The sequence below is a fragment of the Aspergillus flavus genome, chromosome 5, assembly GCF_009017415.1.
Source record: "Aspergillus flavus chromosome 5, complete sequence".
Lineage (NCBI taxonomy): Eukaryota > Fungi > Ascomycota > Eurotiomycetes > Eurotiales > Aspergillaceae > Aspergillus > Aspergillus flavus.
In genome coordinates, this window is record NC_092408.1 from 2,467,908 (window position 1) to 2,492,541 (window position 24,634).

The 24,634-nt window shown below is 12.5% G+C and overlaps 2 protein-coding genes across 2 annotated transcripts; both read left to right on the forward strand.

Annotated features, from left to right (window-relative positions):
* Positions 1–10,723: 10,723 nt before the first annotated feature.
* On the forward strand, positions 10,724–10,909 carry F9C07_2070776 (uncharacterized protein; the record flags this gene model as incomplete). The annotated part of the gene is made up of 1 exon (XM_071508760.1): positions 10,724–10,909. A coding segment is annotated over one exon (186 nt), but the record flags the coding sequence as incomplete, so codon positions are not given.
* An 87-nt stretch (positions 10,910–10,996) lies between these two features.
* F9C07_2072275 (uncharacterized protein) lies at positions 10,997–11,215 on the forward strand (the record flags this gene model as incomplete). The annotated part of the gene is made up of 1 exon (XM_071508777.1): positions 10,997–11,215. A coding segment is annotated over one exon (219 nt), but the record flags the coding sequence as incomplete, so codon positions are not given.
* Between the last annotated feature and the right edge of the window lie 13,419 nt (positions 11,216–24,634).

Sequence of the window (24,634 nt, forward strand, 5' to 3'; positions counted from 1 at the left end):
CTAAAATTAAATAAATAGTAAATTTATTAATTTATATTTTTAATTATTTTTAATTTAATAATTAAATATAGAACTAAAAAACTAAATCTAATTAATAAATCTTTCTAAAAAATAGAAAAAATCTTAGAATATTTTCTAAATATAAAATTAATATTACTATTCTAATAATAGATTATTAATATATAGATTTTAAAAATTAAAGATTTTTTATATAGAAAATTCTAGTTTAAATTTAATAAAATATTTTTATAGAAAAGTTCTAAGCTTAATATCTATATAGTATTAAATTCTAGAAAAATTAATATAGAAATAGTTAATTAAATTATCTAGAAAAAACTAAATTATAATTAATATATTCTTTAATCTTTTATATAAAGTATTTATATAAAAAATTAAAGAATATATATTACTAAAGTAAATTAAAATCTAAAAGATTTAATTTAGTAAATATAATCTAAAGATCTAGAAATAAATTAATAAAAAATTACTATAAAATAAAGACTTATAAAAAATAAAAATTAAATAATTAATTTTAATAGATTTATTATATATAAAGAGTGGCTCTATATATCTATAAAAAAAATCTAAAATAAAAAATTTTATTTCTATACTATAATAATTTTTTAATAAAATATTTTAAAAAAAATAGAATAGAAAATCTACTAAAATATAAATTCTATTAAATACATCTTTCAAATATTAATAAATATATTAAAAAATATCTAATATATTAAAAAATTATTATATTAAAGTATTAGTTATATAATATTTTTTAATCTTTACTAATTTTTTTATAATTTTTTAAGAAATTATTAATAGATTTTATTATAAAACTATTTTCTACTTCTTACTAAATTAAAATTATTAATATAATTTTAATTATTATTAATTAATTTATAAAATAATTATTATTTTTTTTAATTTTATTAATAATAAATATAGTAGATCTTATAGATCTTTTCTATAATAAAATAAAACTATAGTTTAAATTTTTAAATAGTATAGTATTAGATTAAAAATCTATATTTACTAGTAAATTCTAGTCTAAACTTTATTATTAAAATTATATTAAATTTAAATTATTTATAATATTTTATTTATAAATTAATAGATAAATAAAATATATAAACTAGATTCTAGAAAACTATTTTTATTATTTTATTAATAAATAGTAAATTAATTAGTTAAATCTATTATCTATAGTAGAATTTATTTATAATAATATATAAAATATAATAATAAAATTTTTACTATTTAAAATTTTATTTAGTTATTTATTTAATTTTTATTTATATATTAAAAATAGTATTTTTTTAAAAAAAATTCTAGTAGTATAAATATATATTAAAAAATTATTAAAAATTTATAAAGATTTAAAAAAATATTAATAAAAATTAATTAAATTATAAGTAAAGTATTATAATAAGTATTATTAATTAAAATAGTTTAAAAAAATAATATAATAATATTATTTATTAAAAATATTAAATTTAAAACTTTATTTTAAAAATTAATTTTTAACTTTATTAAACTATTTTATATACTTAATATTATTAAAATTTAAATATATTATTTATATTTATAATATTTTTTATATATTATTATTAGAATTCTAGATATAATATAATAGTAATATTTAAGAATTATTAATAATATTAAAATTAAATAATAATAAAAAATAGAAAATTAAAAAAATTGAAAATAAATAAAAATTTAATAGTAAAAACTATTTTTTAATTAAATAGAAAGAATAATTCTTAGAATATAATTAATAAATTTTAAAAAAAATATAATAAATATATAGAAAGCTATTAAAGAATATTAATATATAAAAATATAAAATATATATATATAATTATAATAATTAATAGATAATAAAAATATATTAACTAATTAAAAAGAAATAAATAAAATATTATAGTGGCAATATATTTAATATAATCTAAATATAATTTTAATAAATCTATAGTAATTAAAAAATATTTATAAAAAAAAATATTAATTAAAAATATATATAATATATAGTATTTCTATTTAAATATTATAAAATAAAAATTTATCTATCTATTTTAGAAAATATAGTTTAATTATAAGTATAAATTACTAAAACTTTAATAAAAAATTATTTACTAAATCTTAGAAAAAATAATAAATAAATAATTATAATAATTTATTTATTATTTTTTTTAATATTAAAAAAACTAGACGCTTAATATATAAAATAAATTAATAAATAATAATATTTTATATAATTACTCTATTATTCTATAGTTATAGTCTTAATATAATAGTCTATTAATAATTTCTTATTTAAATAATATTTTAAATTGAGTGAGGCTTTAGTTTAAATAAAATAGAGTTATAGTAATTAATAAGTATTTTTTTATAAATCTTTTTAAATTTTTAAAAAAATAGTATTAATTAATTAAAGTATTAAATATTTAATTATATTATTTATAGTTAAGTTAATTTTATTATTATTAATTATCTTAAACTAGTAGCGATATATAAATTTTATATAATTAAAAAATTTATTTAATATAAGAATAGTAGTAATAATCTATTTATAAATTTTAATAAAAAATATTAAGAAATTCTTGTTATATTTATTTTTTAAATTATAGAAAAAGCTATTTTTTATTTATTCTAAAATTAATAAATAGTTATATTTATTACTAATAATACTAGAGAAAATCTAGATATATTAATAAAGTATTATTAATTAAAAAAAAATATATAGATTTATAAAGAGTTTTATAATAGCTATATTACTAATATAGTATTAAATTAATACTATTAAAAATATAATTAATTTTAAATAGTATATTTATATTGCGGGTTTTATTACTAATCTAAGTATATACATAATATATATATTAATAAAAAAAACTAAAATTAGATTATTAAGAATAGAATATTAGTAAAAAAATATATTAACTATAATAAAATAAAAAAAATTATTAAAATAAAAATAAAAAATAAATAAAGCTAAAGAAAGAATAAAGAGAAGATAAAATAAAAAAATATAAAAAATAAAAAAATAATAGAAGAATACTAATTACTAATAATAATTACTATTATTATTAATAACTAATATTAATATAAATCTACTATATAATATTAATAATGTGCTTTTCTATAAAATATAATTATATATATTTTTATTAATAATTTCTTAATATTTAATAATATTATTTCTAATAAAGTAAATAATATATATAAGAATTAGTTAACTAAAGATAATTAGACTAATAAAAAAAAGAATAGTTATTATAAAGTTAATATAGAATTAATTTATAAAATATATAGAATTTCTAAAGCTTTTATTTCTATTTAATCTATATATATTCTAGTTTTTTTTATAATTTTAAATTAATTTAAGAGAGATTAACGTCTTGACTTTTTAGTTCTTTTTTTATTAAAAAAATTTATTGACTATTTAGTTGGGATTCTAAAAAAAATAATTTTCTAAAAGAGAAGAATTCTTAAGCTATTTAAGTACTACTAAAAATATAGAAAAAAGAAATAGAAATTAGTCTTCTTTATATTTATTCTACTATCCAGTTAATAATAGAGCTTTATCTTTTGCCTTCTATTTCTTTACCTAGTTAATAGGCTATCTACTCTATATAGTAGATCCATTATTATATTTTCTTTAATTTTAAATAGTAATTTTTAATAAAATATTTTAATTTATTATAATTATAATATTTCTAATTATTTCTATATTTTTTATTATATTTTTTAAACTATTGTTATTATAAAACTTTAAAAAATTATATTTATTAATTCTATATATAATATTAAAATCTATTAGATCTATTTATTAATTATTAATCTTTAATAGTTTTTATTATTTAATTTAAAATAATAAATATCTTTAAAAATAATCTTTTTTTATTTATATTAAATAAATTTTTTTATTATAATATTAAAAATCTTTAAAAAAATTATTTTTTTTAATTTATTTTATTTATAGATTTTTTTTATCTATATAATAAAATAATAAATATAGATATATTCTATAAATAAAAATAATAAATAAATTATAATATTAATATAGATATTAATATAGATTTATATTAATTTTATTTTTTAAATTTTTTAAATATAATAATAGAATTTCTATTTTCTATTAAAATATATTATTTTTTTATTTTCTAATATTTTTAAATAGCTCTAGTAAATTTCTATTTAATAATAATTATTTTTTTAATTTTAAAAATTTTTTTTATATAAAAATTTATTTATTTTTAAAATATTAATTAATTTTTTATAGCTATCTATTTATTATTTATATTTATTTTTTTATTAATCTAATTAATATTTTAAATATAATTTAGATTTTTTTACTATTAATTATTTTTTTTATTTATTTAACTAGTTATAAAAGATTAAACTACTATAAAAATTATAATAAAAAATCTAATTATTATAATAATTATTAAAAGCTTTATAATTATTTAAATAATTATTACTAATTTTAAAAAAATTATTATCTATTTATTTTAATAATATTTTGAATAGTAGTATTTTTTTAATAGATTTTAATATTAAATTATCTAATTAATAAAATCTTTTTTTTAATTATATACTACTTTTTATAAATAGTTTAATTAATAATATTATTTAATTTTTTATTAAAATTTATTATATTTTTTCGTAATTATAAAATCTAATTAAATATTATAAAATTATATTAAATAAAATTAATACTCTATTTTCAAATTGAAATATACTATTAAATAAAATTATAAATAGTAATAGATTATAAAAAATAAAGAATTATTAATTTTTAAATAATCTAGAAAATAGTTATAGTCTATATATATATAGAATCTAGTAGATCTCTAGTAGATCTATAAAGATCTTCTATCTAAAGTAGCTATTCTTTATAGTAGTATATTATAGCCATAATCACAATATAATATATTTATTAATATTAAATAATATTTATTAAATAATAATTTAAAAAATTATTTAATACTTTTTTAAATAATTAAATATATAATATAATTTATAGTAATTTATATATTATATTAATAAAACAGTTTATTATTTTAAAATTAATAATTTAAATATTTAAAATTAAATTAAAAAAATTTTAATATTTCTTTATAATAAAATTATAATTCTCTATAAATTTAATTATATAAATAAAATTATTATTTTTTAATATAAAAATAATAATATTAATTTTACTTTTTATTATTTTTAATTCTATATTTTATTTTATATTTTTTATATTTATTTAAATAAATATATTTATATTAGTTTTTTAAATAATTAATTTTATTATAATATTTATAAGAAAAAAATGATTTTTTAAACAATATTTTTTTTATTTATTTTATGTTTTTTTATAAATTATTTATTTATTTTAATTTTAATAATACTAATTTATAAAATATTAGTTTTGATTTTTATTTTTTAAATAAAGATTTATATAATTCTTTTAAAAATAGTTATTTTTTTATTAAAATAATTATTTAAATATAAAATATAAAATAAATTTTAAACTTTTTTTAAATTATATAAAATAAACTATATTTTTAAAAATTTAAATAAAATTTTATTTATTTTAAATTTATAATTAATTTATTAAATAATATAGTTAATTTAAATATTTTTATACTTTATAAATAGAATATAAATAATAGTTTAAAAATTTTTAATTAAATATTAATAGAAATATTAAATTTCTTTATAAATACTTTTATAGTTTTCTCAAATTTCTATTTTAATAATTTTATATTCAATAATATATAATATTAATAAATAAGTAATATTAAATATTTTTTATTAAACTTTTCTATTTTATTTTTTTTAATTTTATTAATTTTTATTTTTAATATTTCTTATATAATTATAATAGATAATTAAATTATATATATTATAAATTAATTAAATTCTATTTTTATAGATTTAATATTATTAAATATTTTAAAATATAAATATTTTTTTTAAATAATTTTTTATATCTTTTAAAATCTAGAACAAATAATAATATTTTTTAATTAAATTTAATAAATATTAATATTTATTAATAGAGATAGCTTTAAAATATTTATTATTTAATTTATTATAGACTATAGTATAGATATAATATAGTAAATAATATATTTTTTAATAGTTATTTTAAAATTTAAATAAAATTATTTAGAGATAGTGAATAGCTTTAAATTTTAAAAAATAATATATCAAGATTATATTATAAAAAAACTACTATTAAAATTTTAAATAATTTTAAAAAAAGTTAAAATAAATAATTAATAATCTAGAAAATAAATCTTTAGATTTATAATCTATAAATAAATAAAAAATATAAATTTTTAATTAAAAATAAAAATTTTTTAAATCTTAATAATTCTATAGATAAAGAAAAGGTTTTTATACTAGACTATATTATATAATTGTAGATAAAGAGTCTTTATTCTAATAAAGAACTTCTAGGCAGTTATAATATATATTACTATATTACTTTTTTTAAATAATTTATATAATAATATTATAATCTTTATAAATAATTACATAAAATATTTATAATATATTATAGATTTTAAAAATTGATATGTTTTATATATATTTTCAAATTATACTTTTTTATCAAGAATATTTTGTTTTATTAATATAGAGTATACTCTATTTTTTTCTATAATATAGTTATAAAATTTTACCTTTTTTTAAAAAAATATATATTTATTTATTTATATATATATTTCTTTTTTTTATAGAATATTTAAAATAATATATAAATATTTTGTATACTTTTTTTATAATTTTAAAAATAGTAAAATATTATTAAAATATATAGTATAAAATATTTCTATATATAATATTAAAATTTAGTTTATTATAATTTAAAAAACTATTAATATATTATAAAATTTAAAAAATATAATAAATTATTTAAATTTTTTAAAAATAAATATTAAATATTATATTTAGTATTAATAGTTTATTAATATTAATTTATTAATACTTTAATAAAAAATTAATAAAAAATTAATTTTAAATAGATATTCAATATCAAGGTATTGAAGTATTGATTGTTATATTGATTGATTTCCATCTAATAATTATTAGCTCGCTTCCTATTAATTAACTAGGGTTATTTACTAAAACTATATAGACTTTAATAAATTCTAGATTTTTATAAATATAAGAATTAAAAATAATAATATTTGATTATTATTAATAGATATAGAGTAACATACTAGACAAAATAATAAATAGAATATAATAAATAAAAATAGATATAATAAAGTAAAAGATATATATTGTTGATCACAGGATCCCAATTAGACCTAGTGTTAAAGCTTCTCTTTATTAAATAGCTAGATAATTAGAACCTCTTTTCTAGAATAATTAACAATTTCTATTCTATAAAAGTTTAATAGACTATAAGTCTAGATAGTTTAAAAAAAGCTTAAAAAATTATTTGATCTATTTAAAAAAAGTCTTAAAATTTAATAATTAAATTATATAAAAAATTAATAAAAAATTTTAAAATATTAATAATTATAACATAAAAATATTTTTATATTAAATTTAGAATCTTATTTTACAATAAAATTAAATATAAATCTAACTTTATTTATTAATTCAATTATTCTAAATTAATTTATAAATAATAAATATTAAATAAATAAAGAATATATATTTAATATATTAGAATATTTGTTTATAACTATATAATCTATTAAATATTTTATTTATTATAATATAATTTTTTAATTCTATTATATAAATTTTTAATTTAAATAATTTAATTTTTTAATTTTTTTAAAATAAAATATATATATTAATTTTTTAATATATTAACTATTAAATTTAATTTATTTTAAAAATATTTATCTAAATTAATAAATTATTTTAATTAATTATAAATTTTTTAATTTCTTATATATATTATTATACTATTATTAAATATTATTTATTGAAATTAATAATATCTTTTTATAAAAATATTATACTAAAAATTTAATATTTTATTTTTTTATATGTTTATTTATTATTATTTTTATATTACTAATTTAATAAACTATAATATAATTAATAATTAATATAAATAATAAAATTATATAAATTATTAATTATTTTTATATAAAAAAATTTTAAATTAACTAAATATCAGTATATAATTAATTTAATTTTATTAATTAATTTACAAAATAGATCTCTATTTTTAAATAATATATATTTAATATATATTAAATTTTTAATTTTTAATTTAAAAAATATAATTATATATATAATAGTATATATTAATATAATAATTATTTAATATAATTTAATTTATATAGTAATAAATATTAATATATTTTGATAAATCTAAATTATTATTAATTTAATATTAAAAGTAAATAAAAAATTTTTTATAATCTAATATATCTATATTAACTCAAAATTTAATTTTAAATTTTTTAATTAGCTAAACTTTAATTATTAGCTTTATATATATATTATTAAATAATAAAAAAAAAAATCTAAATTAAATATAATAAATTAAATTAAAATATATTTGAATCTAATATTTAATATTAATAAAAACTCTATACTATAAATATCTATAATAAAAAATTTAATAAATATTTTATTTATTATATTTATTAAATAATTAATGTTAAAATATATTTTATATTATAAATCTATAAATTTAATATTTATTTTAATAATAATATATTATTAAAATTATGAATTTTTATTTTATATAATAAATTTTAAATAATTAAATCTAATATATATATAAATTATTTTTTAAGTTAAATATTTAAATACGTTAAAATTTATAAAAAAAATTTAATTAATTTTTTTTAATTAAATAATTATTAAGATTAAAACAGCTTTTTGAAAAACATTTTATAAAATCTTTATTTTAATTTTAATTATAATTATTAAATAATTATAATATAATAAGTAATTAATTTAATTTAATGAAACTTTAGTTTTTATAAATAATTATTCAAATTGATTTATAAGCGCTCTGCCAGTGTACTACTATCTATAAATAGTAGGCTTACGGAGCGCGGTTGGCTAATAGACTTTAAAAATTTAGTACTAGAAAACTTAAGATTATTTAGAATTATATAATAGTTTTTCTATTTAATATAATAGAATAAATTACTTAAGAATCAAAATTATTTATACAATTCTAATATAAATATATTTATATATTATATAAACTAGTGGTCTATTAGTAGCTTATTTCTACAGGATTTAGTTATTTATAATAACTATTATTATAATCATTTTTTTTAAAAAAAATAAACTATTCTAGTTTATATTTAAATTTTAAAATATTTAATATTTTACTTTAATAAACTATATAATATAAAAATGTGTTCTATTTAAAATATCTAATAATAGAATTATAGAGATTTAATATATTATTTTATAATAGTTCTAAATAATTAAAATATTAATAGTATCTATAAAATATCTATAAACTATTAGTATTATTTTATTACACTATACTTAGAATTAGATTATTCATTTATTAAAAAAATTAAAAGATATTAAAAAAAATAATAGAGACCGCGGCGGTAATTAGACCTCGCCGTGACCCTCATTAGGGTCCAGGATTTAGACCCTCAACCCGACCCTCGCGAGGGTCGGGTCCAACCTGAGCAACCCTTACCCGACCCTCAACCCTCGAGAGGGTTGCTCGAGGGTCACCCGTCATAACCCTCACTCACTTATATTTACATAAATTTTCTAAACCATTCCTAAATAGACTATATAAAAATAATAATTTATTGCTAAAAAATACTATTATTTACGTATATTCTAGTATTTATATCTATTAATTATATTTATATTAGATATAAATTTAATATTAAATAAAATACCTTTATATTTTAGTCCAATTAATTAAAAGCTACTCTTTACATCCTTTATTTATTTAATCAAAGAAAAGCTGGCGGAATTGAGAGTATATACTACTAAATACAATAGTAAAATAGAAGAAATATATATTTACTATATAATATAATAGAATAATTAATAACTATTATATTAATTATTCTAGTAAAACTACCAGAGTTATAGTAGAATTATTTAACTCTTGGAGACCAAAAATCTAATAGAAATACTATACCTGGGGCTTTAATAAAAAGCTCTACTATTAATCACTAATCTTCGCTATTTAGAGATACTATATCTCAATCTTAGTTTATATAGCCTATTCAAGTCGGATAGATTAAATAGATTTAATAGATTAGACAAATTGGATAGACCAGATAGATTAAACCGGTTATATAGGTCGATTAAGCTAGATAGATTACTTAAGCAAATACTAAAAATTATCTACGGGTAACCCATAGGTGACCCGTAGATTATCCTTAAATTTCGAGAGTTACGAGGATTGCTACGAGAGTTATCTATAGTAATATTTAATATTAAGCCAATTATTATAGAAATTTAATTCTATATTAACCGATACTAAAACACAATCTATCTAACCCCCTCTCTTAGTCAAAGATTATAGATTTTTACTCTTTATAACACAGGATTTATCTATTATAAGTTATCTATACTGTATTTATTCTTAGTCTCTTTCTTCTATTCTTTTTCTATCCTATCTTGTATTATATTATAAATATCTCAGTTCTCTAATATATATTCCTCTTTAATTTATAAAAAGAATAATATAGATACCGTACACTTCTTTTTCTTTAAAGATATATAAATATATACTCTAGATTCTTTAGCTAGCCAGTAAACCCTGCCCTCAATATCTAAATCTAATTTTATTCAACCTCCACCGTCTCCACCTATCCCTAAGACTCTTCAACGTGTAGGCCTAGACCGAACAAAGGTATATATTCTCTATTCCAATATATCAAAAAATAAATTTGTTGCGTGGTGGTTAAGAATAGACTTCGGAAGAAAGAAACGGATTTATTGAAACGCTAGATATTAGTTAGACTACTAGAAGCACTTTAAATAAGTAGCCAATATAAAGATAAAAAAGCCTGCAGTTATATATAGCTAGTGCAGTAGTATTCTTGACTATTTAGTAAATAGTCGTTATGGTACTTCTTCTATAAACAAGCATATTAAAGATATTAATTGTCGTAAATCTACTATAAAAAGACCTAATATTAAGCAGCTTCTAGAAAAGGTAGTATATCTTTTATTATCTATTAAACTATCTTTAAATTATATATTAATTTATATATCTAGGCATAGAATATATCGACCAAATTATTAATCTTTATATAGAAGAAATAGAAATAGAAACTTCTTAAACTTTTTATTATATCGCGGCTTCCCTTCTAGTTTATTAAGTATTCTAAGTTCCATGATATAATTTACTACGCCCGTCTTGTATTATTGCGCCCGGTGATTTTTTCTATAAAAATAATATAAAGTTAATTACAAGACTTTATTAAATAGTAACAATAAAATCTACTCTAAAAGCTCTCTTCTCAAGCAAAGATATTATTTACATTAGATTGTTGAACATTACCTTTCCAACAGTCTTTTATAGCGGTAACTGGTTATTTTATTAATCAAGACTGGGAGTATCGAGAGATTCTTCTCGGCTTTGAACCACTCTCTAAAAACTATTCTGGGATCAATCTTAGTAATATATTTTTTAGACTTCTATAATAATATAAAATTACTAATCGAGTACTCGTAATTACCACGAATAATACTTCCAATAATAATACTTTAATATTAAGTATTTAAGATTCAATTCAGTCACTTAAGCTAAATAATAGTCTTATAGTTATTCGAGTACTATATATTGCTCATATTATTCAGCTCAGCCTAAAGGATCTACTTAGTTAAATAAAAACAAATCTAAAGAATACCGTGGCGAAGATAGAATAGTTAGAAAATTATATTCAATCTCTTTGTACAAAACAGCAGCGAAGAAAGATTATTAATATACTAAATAAGATATATCTTATATCTCTTTTAAAGAATAGTTTACTAATTTTTAGTATTTCTAAGATTCGAAATCTAACTATTTTTATTAATACTAGTCCACAACGCCAAGAAACATTTTATAATCTTTAATCTAAAGAGCTAAAGCTTGTTCCAATCCAGGATATTAAAACTCGCTAGAACTCTATATTTCTTATACTCAAATATATAAAGCGCCTTTAATTAATCTTTAATATCTTTTACTTTCAATATAATCAAGATCACTTTACACTAAATAAAAAAAAATAAAAATAAATTAAATATTTACTCTATATTATACAGCTATTTTTTAAATTTATAATCTTACTATCTAAAACTAAAGATATTAGTATTTATCTTATGTTCAGCATCTATAACAAGCTCTTTAATTATCTTAAAAAATCAATTCACCAGCTCTAAAAAAAAAGGATTTGTTAAAAAAAGATAATACTAACTACTTTTTATACAATAAAGAAAAAACTTTCACAATACTATAGTATGATTAATAAGATTTATAGTAATCTCTATATAATTAATACAATTATTTCGCCTCAGCAGAAGCTGTAATTCTTTTTAACAAAGAACTAAAATAGCAAATGGCGTTAAAGATACCGTAAAAGTCTTAAAAACTATCTTAAGCTATATAAACAACGACTTTTAGATATCTAGTCCAACCCCAAAAATCAATCATCTAGAATAGCTATATCAGAGCTTGAAAAGATTTGCGGGCTAGAAGAGTCTTAGAATTTATTATCTAGATAGAATACTAAGCTTATATAATATCTTGACAGCGGTAAGTACTACTATATAACTATTTTACTTTTAACTAATTTTAAATAGAGATACTGTTCGAACTCCGCCTTATATCTTCTAAAAAGATTATCAACATCAATTTCCAGCACTTGCAAGCCTTATCCGTAATATTCTCTTAATACCTATAACTAGAGCAGATATAGAGCAGCTCTTCAATTCTACTCGCGATATCTGTTACTATTATCAAAACTCCCTCAACTCTAGAACAATTCAAGATTTTATAATATTTATATATATATTAAAGTTTAAGATTAAGAAGAAATAGCGTATACTAATTAATAAGTATCTTATATAAGAAGAGATACAAGCAATAGATAAAGAGAGAGAAATATAGATAAATAGTCTCGAACCAATCAGTAATAATAAGAAAAATTAAGAGATAAATATAGCTTTAAATAAGACCCAGCCTGAAAACCAAGGTTCTAGTAAACAAGCCCTAGAAAAAAGAAGAAAGAGTATCACTTCAGAATCAGAGAATTAAGATACTAGAGAAATAGAAAATAATAAGAGTATTCTTCTATTACCTAATACACAGCCACGTATATTAAAAAGAATACAGAAATATTTAAGGCATTTAGATAGATATAAAAATTAAATACTAGCTCTATATCTCTTAAAATAATAATAAAACTCTTTTTATTTTAAATCTACTATATATATATAATATAAACTAAATATATAAAAAATATAGCTAAAATCTACATAGAATATATAAATTACGAGTGTTCTATATTTATCTAGTTTAACAACCCGTGGGTCACCCGCGGATAACCCTCTAAGGGTTGGAACATACAACGGACCCGACTTGCGGGTAGAAAACCAGGACCCTCAATCCTCAGAAATGAGGGTCGAGGGTCGGGTAGTGAGGGTCACCCGCGGGTCATAGCGAGGCCTAGCGGTAATAAAGATAATTTTTAAAAAAATAAAAAAAATCTTTTCTAAAGATTAGAGATAGAAGATTATCTAGATCTTTATAAAAAGATTAAAGTAATATATTCTAGATTATTTAAATTAACTAGAATATATTTCTACTAAATAAAGAAATATTTATCTCTATAAAAAAAAATTAATAAAATAGAAAATAGAGAAAAAATATAAGTGGGGATATAAAAACTTAATAAATATATTAACTCTTTTTCTTATAAAAATATATTAATAGCTTTTTAAAAAATAAAAATATTTAAAAAACAATATTCATAGAATTCTATAAAGCTAATTATTAGAGATATATTTCCTATTTAGGAAATTTTCTTAAATATTCTAGAATCTTTCTAGAATATTATCTATCTAGAAGAAATTAGATAAAAAATCCTAACTAGATAATATTAAGCAATTATATTCTAATTAGAAAATATTAGGTAAGTACTAAATTAGAAAATATTAGATAAATTTCTAATTTAATAAGTCTAAGCGAGTCTAATTTAATATAAAAAGCTACTTAATTCTTTATTAAATTAAACCAATTTTCTAAGTAGATTATTATTTAACTATCTAATTACTAGATATTAATTTATTTTTTTAATTTTTTCTATTTATATCTGATCTAGAGCTTTAACTGTCTTAACTCTAGTTATCTATCTTTATTATCTAATCTAGGGCTTAGATTATCTAAGCTCTATCTATCTATCTAATCTAGAATTACTACTTAATTAATTCTAGTTTTTTTATATAATTTAATTATTTAATTTATTTATTCTATTTAATTTTTTTATTTATTCTAGCTAGTCCTAAAACTATTTTACTTTAAGATTAAGATAGTTAATAGTTATAAGCCCAGTCCACTCCAGTCTAAAATCTTATATTAATAATGTCTTTATTTTTCTATATTAATTAATCTTATATATATATATGATATATATATATAAATCTATTCTTTCTATATTAATTAAATAGATTAGATCTTTATATTAATTTCTATATTGATTTTTATAATCTATTTTATTAATATTAATCTATCTCTATTTATTAATTATTAATCTAAGTTATATATATATAGATCTATATAATCTATATATATATATAATTATATAACTATATTAATTAATTTAAAGACTTTTCTTTAGTTTAGTTAGTTAAATAATTAGCTTTAATAGAGCTAATATATTAGATTAATAGCTAAGGCTAAAGAAATCTAGAATTATATAGATTCTAGTTAATCTAGAGAATTAGCTTTATTTTATTATTTTATAAGATCTAGCTTTAATAATATTTAATTTAGGGCTAGAATTCTAATTAATCTAGAGCTATTAAATTAAAAGCTTTATAGAGATTTTATTAAAAATTATAAAGCTAAAGTTAAAAAATATTAAATAATTTTAATTAAAACTTTAATTTTATTATTAATTATTATTAATTATTATTAATTTAATATTATATAATAATAAATAAATAATTTTATTAGTTAAATTATTTTATTAGATTTTAAAAATCTTATCTACTAAATTAGTCTCTATTAATAAATTTAGAAAATAGAATTTAATTAAATAATATACTAGATTTAAAATTTTATTTATTAATTCTATAAAATTTTATATATTAATATAGAAAAATCTATATATTAAAGCTTTAAATCTAGAAATCTTTAAGATTTAGAATTCTATATAATCTTTATTTAATTTCTTAAAATTGTTTTTTAATATCTTATCTATTTTTTTAGCTTTATAGTAAAATAAACTATTTAAAAAATCTAAAAATAATAATATTATATTATTTTTTTATAAAATAACTAAATAATTTAGAGATTATACTAGACTAAATTAATTAAATTAATTTAAAAATTCTAGATTTAAAATTATTACTATAATACTATAGAGTTTATTAAATTTTAACTCTATTAATTTAATTAATTAAAATAGTTAAATACAGTAAAGTTCTAGAAGCTCTATTTTTAAAAAATAGCTTTATCTCTATTTATTTAATCTAAATAAAAAAGATTATCTATTTAATAAATATCTTTATATTAATAATTTTATTAAATCTAATAATTAATTATCTAATTTAAAGACTTTAAATTAATTTAAATTAGTCTATCTAAATTTTAGATTTAAAATTATTTATAATTTAGCTATTAAAAAATTTAAAAAAACTAATTTAAAATAATAAGAATTAATAATTCTAATTACTATTTTAATTAATTAAATTATTCTATTATCTAGATCTCTAGAATTAAATTCTAAGAATCTATAGATATATAATATTATTTTTAATAATTATATTTATAATAATTTTGATAAATTTATAAATTTTAAATCTAAATTTATTAAAATCTATATAAAAAATACTAATATTAAAATTTTAGAATATAGTACTATTTTTATAGAATCTATTATTTTTATAAAAAAAATAATTAATATTAAATTTCTAAATTATATCTATATATTTAACTTTTATTTAAATATAATTTCTATTTTAAAAGATAGAAAGAATAGTCTATTCTATAATTTTAAAGCTTTAAAACTTAAAATCTTAGATAGTAGATCTATTTATTATATAAATAATTAAATAGATATTATTTAATTAATTATATAATTTAAAAAACTTTAATTTATTAATTAAATTATATATATCTAGAATTTCTATAGATTCTAGTAATTTTAAGTCTATTAAAATATCTAATATATTTAAAATAGATCTCTTTAGATTTAATTCTTCTAGAGCTAATCTTTCTAAAAATAATAATTTATCTAGATTTAATTTATCTAGAAATTTTAATTTATCTAGAGTATTAGATTATTTTAAGATATCTAAACTATATAAAAAGAATTATTTATTAAAAAAATTAAATAATCTATATAAAAATAATTCTAGAGATTCTAAAATCTTTAGATTTTTTAAAGACTCTAAAACTTTTTAAATTAATAAATCTAAAATAAATAAAAATAATTATTTAGAATATAATTTTAAAAACTTTTATTTAGATAATTATATATCTATTATTTTTATTAAATATCTAGATAAAAATCTAGATATAGAGCTTAAATATTTAAGTCTTAATTTATAGAAAAAATTATAGATTTTATAGTAGATTATCTATTTAAAATTAATATAGAGTCTAGATTATTTAGCTCTAATTTAATAAAAATGACTATAGTAATATATTTAAAATATTAAAAACTTTTTAAATACTACTTTTTTTATAATATTAAAGATTAGAATATTTAAATAAAGAAATTCTAAATTATTTAACTAAATTAAATCTAAATACTAGAATATTAAATTTTAAAAAAAATAAATTTTAATTTTATTCTATATATTAGATATCTAATTTAAAAAAATAGATATCTAGATAGTTAATTAATATAGAATAAATTCTATTTAAAATTCTATATTAGAATCTAATTTATATAAAAAAAATTTAAATAAAATATAATATATAAGCTATATATATTATTTTTATTTAAAATTTTATTTAAAATAAACTTTAAAATCTAGATTAGAAATTTTTTATTTACTAATTAAAATAATTAATTTTATTAAAATTTCTATAGCTCTAGATCTAAAAGATTCTATTTAAATAATAATAGAAATTTAGTTAATTTCTATAGATTTTATAAAGATTTAGAAATTAAAATAATTACTAGCTCTATAAAATAATTTAAATAAAATCTTTATTTAAAAAAAATTAAAGCTTTAATTATTTTAAAAATTTATTTATTATTAGCTAATTTAAATATTTTAAACTTTCTATAATCTAAAACAGCTAATTTAATAATATACATATTAAATTAATTATTTATTAAATCTATTTAATAGAAATTATTATATAAAGTTCTATATAGAGCTTTAAAAAAATAGATCTAGTTATATAAAATTAAAATCTAATCTTTTTAATCTAAAAAAATATAGTTTTAGAGTTTATATATAGATTATTAAAATATCTAGATTAGATAAATTTAAATTTAGAGTTTTAATTAATTATCTAATAAAATATATAGCTTTTAATATATAGTAAATATAGCTTTCTATTTTAAAAAAGATTATATCTATAAAAGATTATATTTTTAATAAATTTTATATATATAGCTAAGATATAGATAATTATATAGAAAATCTATATAATAAATTAAAGTAAAATCTATTTAAAATCCTAAATTAAAAAAATTAGATCTAATTTTAGATCTAGTAAAGTAAAACTCTACTTTATATAATTAATTAAATAATTTAGATCTAGAAAATAATCTAGATCTAGATTAAAAAAATAAAAATAATTATAACCATAATTAAAATAATAAAATTTTAAATAATTAATTATCTATACTATCTACTAGAGACCCTTTATCTAGTTCTAGAAAATCTAGTAAAATAATTATTAGATTATCTATCTCTATAATTAAAGATTTATCTAAAGTCTCTATATTAATAATTTTAATTAATAATAGAAATTTTAATAAAATAGGTTTCTATAGATTAGAATCTTTAGAACTAGATCTAAAAAAATCTAGATCTAAATTATTTAATAATCTAAGTTCTAGACTTTTATAAATTTCTAAGAACTTTTTAATAAAAAAGAATAATTTAGAACTATTTTTATATATCTTTTTATTAAAAATTAAAATAAATTTAAATAAAAGCTTTAATAAAAAATATTTAAAAAATAATCTTTTTTTAAAACTAATTAATTAATCTAAAATATTTAAATCTAAATTTAGATTTAAATAGCTATTAACTATAGAAAAGAAATATAAATAGTTTATTTAAATAAATATATAGATCTTTATATTAATTAAAAAAATTAATTAAAATTAATTTAAAATTTTACTATTAAAATAGATATTTAAATATAAATATAATTCTAGTGATTTTCTATTAGATTTTAAAATAAAAATCTATATTAAGAAGAATCTATAGTTTTTTAATTAATTAAAAACTAGAGCTTTAATTCTAGTTTTTAGAACTATTTTAGTTCTAATTATCGCTTTTAATCTAGAGATTATTTAATTAAATATAGTAAATATATTTTTAATTAGCTATATTAATAAAACTATCTATATTTCTTAGCTATCTAAATATAGATCTAAAAATAAAGCTTTAAAATTAAATAGAGTTTTATATAGTCTAAGATAGTTACTATTTCTATAGTAAAAAGAAATAGAGTAAATCCTAGAAACTCTAAAGTTTAATTCTATTTTTAAAAATCTCTATCTATATTTAAATAATTATTTAATTTTAATAATATATATAGATAATATAATTATTATATACTATTAAAAAATTATAAAAACATAATTAATTTTAAAAACCAATTATTAAATATCTATTAAATAAAGAATCTAGATTAAATAACTAGATTTATTAATATAAGAATTATTAGAAACTATTTTAATAAAAAACTCTAGATTTCTTAGATAGATTATATTAATAAAATTACTCACCACTTTTATTTAACTAATTTAAAAATATCTAGAATCCTCTTACTGATAGAAAAATTAGGATTATTTAATCAATTCTATAGAGCATTAGCCCTATATATTTATAAATATTAGTAAAAAAATAGATTAATTTTATATATATCTATTATATCTAGGCCTAATATTATAAAGGCCTGCTAGACCCTTTTAGAAAGCCTATTAAATCTTACTTCTAGGTATATGGCAGCTGCAAACCATATAATTCTATATCTATATAGAACCCGATACCTATCTATAGAATTTTTAGGGCCAAGCCCTAATTCTATAGATCCTGACTAATTAAATCTATCTAGAGCACCTAGCTCTAATCCTAGCCCTATTTTTTCTATAGCTAGTAATACTGTTTTTATAGATTATTTAAATAAAAAGAGTTTTTAAAACTATATCTATAAATTATATAGTAATTCTATAGATTAATTAATTAAAAATTAAAAAATAATTATTTTATTTTTATTAAAATTAAATTACTAGTTTTAATTAATACTAATAAATAATTTTTATAGTAGAATATTTATTTAAAGTTTTAAAATTTTATTCTAATTAAAAGATTTATATAGAATATAATAATAAATAGATTATTTAATTATTTATAAATAACTATTTTATATATACATTTAAACTAAAATATATTAATATTTAAAACTATTAGTTTAGATAGAAAATTAGAGTTAAAAATATTAATATTATATAGAAATTAATTAAATAAATAACTATAGATAATTTAACTAAAAATCTATTTAATTAAAAATATTAGATTTTTATAAATTATTTAAATATAATTAATATATCTAATTAAATTAATTAGATTAATTCTATTTAAAGCTTAAAATTAAATAGTTTTATTTTTAATTTATTAATTTTCTAATTTTTAGAGTTTAAATTAATTCTATTCTATTTTTAATCTATTTAATTTATTTACTATATTAATTTCTTATATTTAATTAATTTTTAATTGATTTTTCTATTAATTTTAAACTAATTTTTATATTAATTTTTTAAATAATCTATTTACTAATTTCTATATAGATTTAATATCTATTTTTAGATTTAAAAATAAATATTTAAATCTAGAGAGATATATTAAAAATATATTTTTTATTTAAATTTTTTTTAATATTTTAAAATTATTTTTTAATATTTTTTTTAGATAATAATTTAGAATCTTTCTAGAATATTATCTATCTAGAAAAAATTAAATAAAAAATTTTAATTAGATAATATTAAATAATTATATTCTAATTAAAAAATATTAAATAAATATTAAATTAAAAAATATTAAATAAATTTCTAATTTAATAAATCTAAGTAAATCTAATTTAATATAAAAAACTACTTAATCTTTTACTAAATTAAATTAATTTTTTAAATAGATTATTATCTAATTATTTAACTACTAGATATTAATTTATTTTTTCAATCTTTTTTATTTATATTTAATCTAAGACTTTAACTATTTTAATTCTAATTATCTATTTTTATTATCTAATCTAGAGCTTAAATTATTTAAGCTCTATCTATCTATCTAATCTAGAATTACTATTTAGTTAATCCTATTTTTTTATATAATTTAGTCATTTAATTTATTTATTCTATTCAACTTTTTTATTTATTCTAGCTAGCCCTAAGACTATTCCGCTTTAGGATTAGGGCAGCTGACACTAATTAAATCTATTTTATTTTTTATAAGATTTTAGTAGCTCTATAAATAGCGTTATATTTAACTATCTTTAAAATAATAGAGATATTATCTATACTTTTATAGTAATTTAAAAAGATAAATATAGCTATAAAAATTATTATAATTTATAAAAATAAAACATTTTATAATATTATTCTAAAAGTATTCTATAATAAATTATTATTTACTATTTCTATTAATATTAAGAGATTTTTAAAATATATATTTTAAAATATTAGACAGCTCTATATATAGTATATATATTTTAAAAAGCTATGTTTGTTTTATACTACTAGAATCTATATAGATAAAGATTATTTATTTATAGACTCTACTATTAAATTATAAAGCTATAAGAACTATAGATAATCTAATTAAATATATTAAAAAAACTACTAATTATCTTAATAAATTAAATAAGATCTATTTATATTTAGTAGTGTTATAGAATATAAACTATAATCTATTTTATTTAATAAATATTTAGCGAGAGCTTAATAATATAAAGTTTTTTTTAAATTATTTAATAGATTAAAAGAATTTATAGTAATTTATTTATTTAATTTTTTATTTATTTATTTAAAGTCTATTAATAAATATTTTATATTATATTTTTAGACTATTTTTTATTTTTTTTTTAATTTAATAAAATTATTTTATTTTTTTATATAAATATTTTTATTAATAATATAAATATAGTAGTTTAGAATATTTTTATTTAAATTTTAAAACTTTATAAATTAAAAAAAATAATATTACTATATTTTTTAAAATATATTAAAATTTTATAAAAAAAAGATTATACTTTTTTTTATTTAATAAAATATTATAATTTTTAATAGTATATTTAATAAATAAATATTTTTTTATTTTCTATTTTTTTAATCTTTATTTCTATATACTAATAATATAGTTTTAATAATAATATATAAAAAATAAAATAGATATAATTATATTTTTAATAGCTATAAATAATATATTTATTTTTTAATAATTTTTATAATTATAAAAAATCTATTATATTCTAAATCTAGTTTTTTATTTAATTATTATAATTTAATATTTTTTATTAATAATAAAATTTTTTATTTTATATATAGTTATATAGTTTTATAGTATTTATTATATTTTTTTATCTATTATTTTATTATTTTTTTAAATTTTTTTCTAGTTTAATCTAGATATTAATTAAATTTTTTAATTATAGTTTTATTAATATATATTTAGTATTATTAATTTAATAATTTTAAATTTAGAAATTATTAATATTATATTTTATTAAATTATAAAAAATAAATATTTTATAAATATATTTTTAATATTATTATAAATAAAGTTTATAATAATTAATCAATTTATTTAATTATTTTACTAATAATTTATATATATTTATAAATATATTTTAAATATTTAATTTTAATATTCTATTTATTTATTTATTTATAAATAAAAAATAATATTTAAATAGTTTTTTATATAAAGATTTTAATAAAATTATATTTAATATATATTAATAAAAAGTAAATCTTTATTTATAATTAAAATTTTTAAAGATCTAATTTTATAAATAATATTATTTAAAAATATATTAATTAATTTTTTTATAATTATAATTTTAATTATAAATAAATATTTTATAATCTTTATATATTAATCTATTATTATAAAAATTATATTATATATAGTTTTTTTAATTTAATAATAATTAATTATAAAATCTATTATTAGATTTTATTATAATTTTTTTAAAATAGAAAAAAAAATTAGTTTATTCTATACTAACTTTTTAAAAATCTTTATTTTTTAGTAAATAAAATAATTTTAAATATAATTTTTAATATTTATATATAGATTATTTTAATACAATTTTTTTTAGTTAATTTAAAAATCTTTTTTTAATTAAAATAATTTATAAAAGAATTATTATAGTATATTTTTAAAATCTTTTATTTAAATATAAAATATAGAAATATATAGATAATTTCTCTATAATATAATAATTTATTATTAATATATTATTATTTTATTAAATTACTATTTAATTTAGTAATATTATTTATATATATATATATATATTTTATTAAATTTAATATTTATTTAATTTTATTAATTTATTAAATTTAATATTTATTTAATTTTATTAATTTATTAAATAATATTATAAATTTTTATAATTATTTTATATATAAATTATATATAATATATTTTTAAAATAATATTTCTATATTTTAAAATATTTTATAATAGGAAATAATTTTTAATTATAAATAAAATAATAATCTTTTATTTTTATTAATTTTTTTAAATAAAAAATAATTAATTATTGATTAAAATACTAGTAGAATTTTTTAATTTTATTAATAAATTATAAACAAATATTTATAATAATAAATTTTAAAATATTTATAATTAATTTTATTTATAATATAGAATTAAAATATTATAAAATTAAAAAATTATTAAATATTATTTTTAATTTATTAAAAATTTTTTATATTTTTATAATAAAAATAAATAGTTTTCTTTTATTTTTCTATATTTTTTTTAATATATTAAATAAAAACTTAGTAATTTAAATATATTAATATATATAATATTTAAAATATTCTATAAATTTTAAAAATATTTAAATATTATAAAATAATTTTAATATTAATTATTATTAATAATATATATATATTCTAGATTAATATATATATTATTATATCTTATAATAAATTTTAAAAATATTATTTTTTTTAATAAAAATTATATTCAAATAGTTTAGTATATAAATTTATTTATTTTAAATATAATAATATTTTATTAATATATTATATATATTTTTTTTATTTATAAATAAATAAAAGTATTATTTGAATATATAATATAGTAATTATTTTAAAATTTCTTATAGCTTTATTAATATATATTTAGAAAATTATTAATATATTATATAAATTAAATAATATTATTTTTTATTTTTTATTTTTTTAAATATAAATTTAATAAAATATATTATTTTTATAAATTTAATCTATTAATTTATTAATATAAAATAATAAATATCTATTTTTTATAATTATAATATTTAATTTTTAATAATTAATATATAGTTTTAATAAATAATTAAATTTTTAAATAAAAAGTACTAGTATTTTAATTATATTAATAAAATATTTATATAAAAATAAATTAAATATTTTATTAATATAATTAAAATTCTAGTACTTTTTATTTAAAAATTTAAATATTTTTTTATTAAAAAAAATATAGATTTATTTTCTATATTAAAATAATAATTCTAGAAATTTATTATTAATATTTAAATAATATATAATTATTATAATAAAAATATACTATATTATTTTTATAAATTATTTAAAATTTTTTATAAAAATCTATAAATTTTTTTTAAATAATACTATATTTTTATTAAAAAAATAATATTAAAATTAATATAATATATTTATTTATATTTTAAAATAATTTAATAATCTAGATTTTAAAAATTAATAATATAATATTCTATTTTATATTTTTTTATTTAATTTTTTATATTAATTATTTAAAATTTTATAATTAATTTATTATAATATAATATTAAAATATTATTTATATATTATATATATATTAATAATTAAAAATAATTTTTTAATAGAATAATTCTATATTAAAATAAATATTAATAAAAAATAAAATTATTATTAATTCTAGAGTTTAATATTTTTATTATTTATATAATATAATTTTATTTTTTTATTAATTTAATATTAATAATAATATTAAATAATTTTTCTAATTATAGCTTTATTATATTATAAATAGAAAATATTATAGA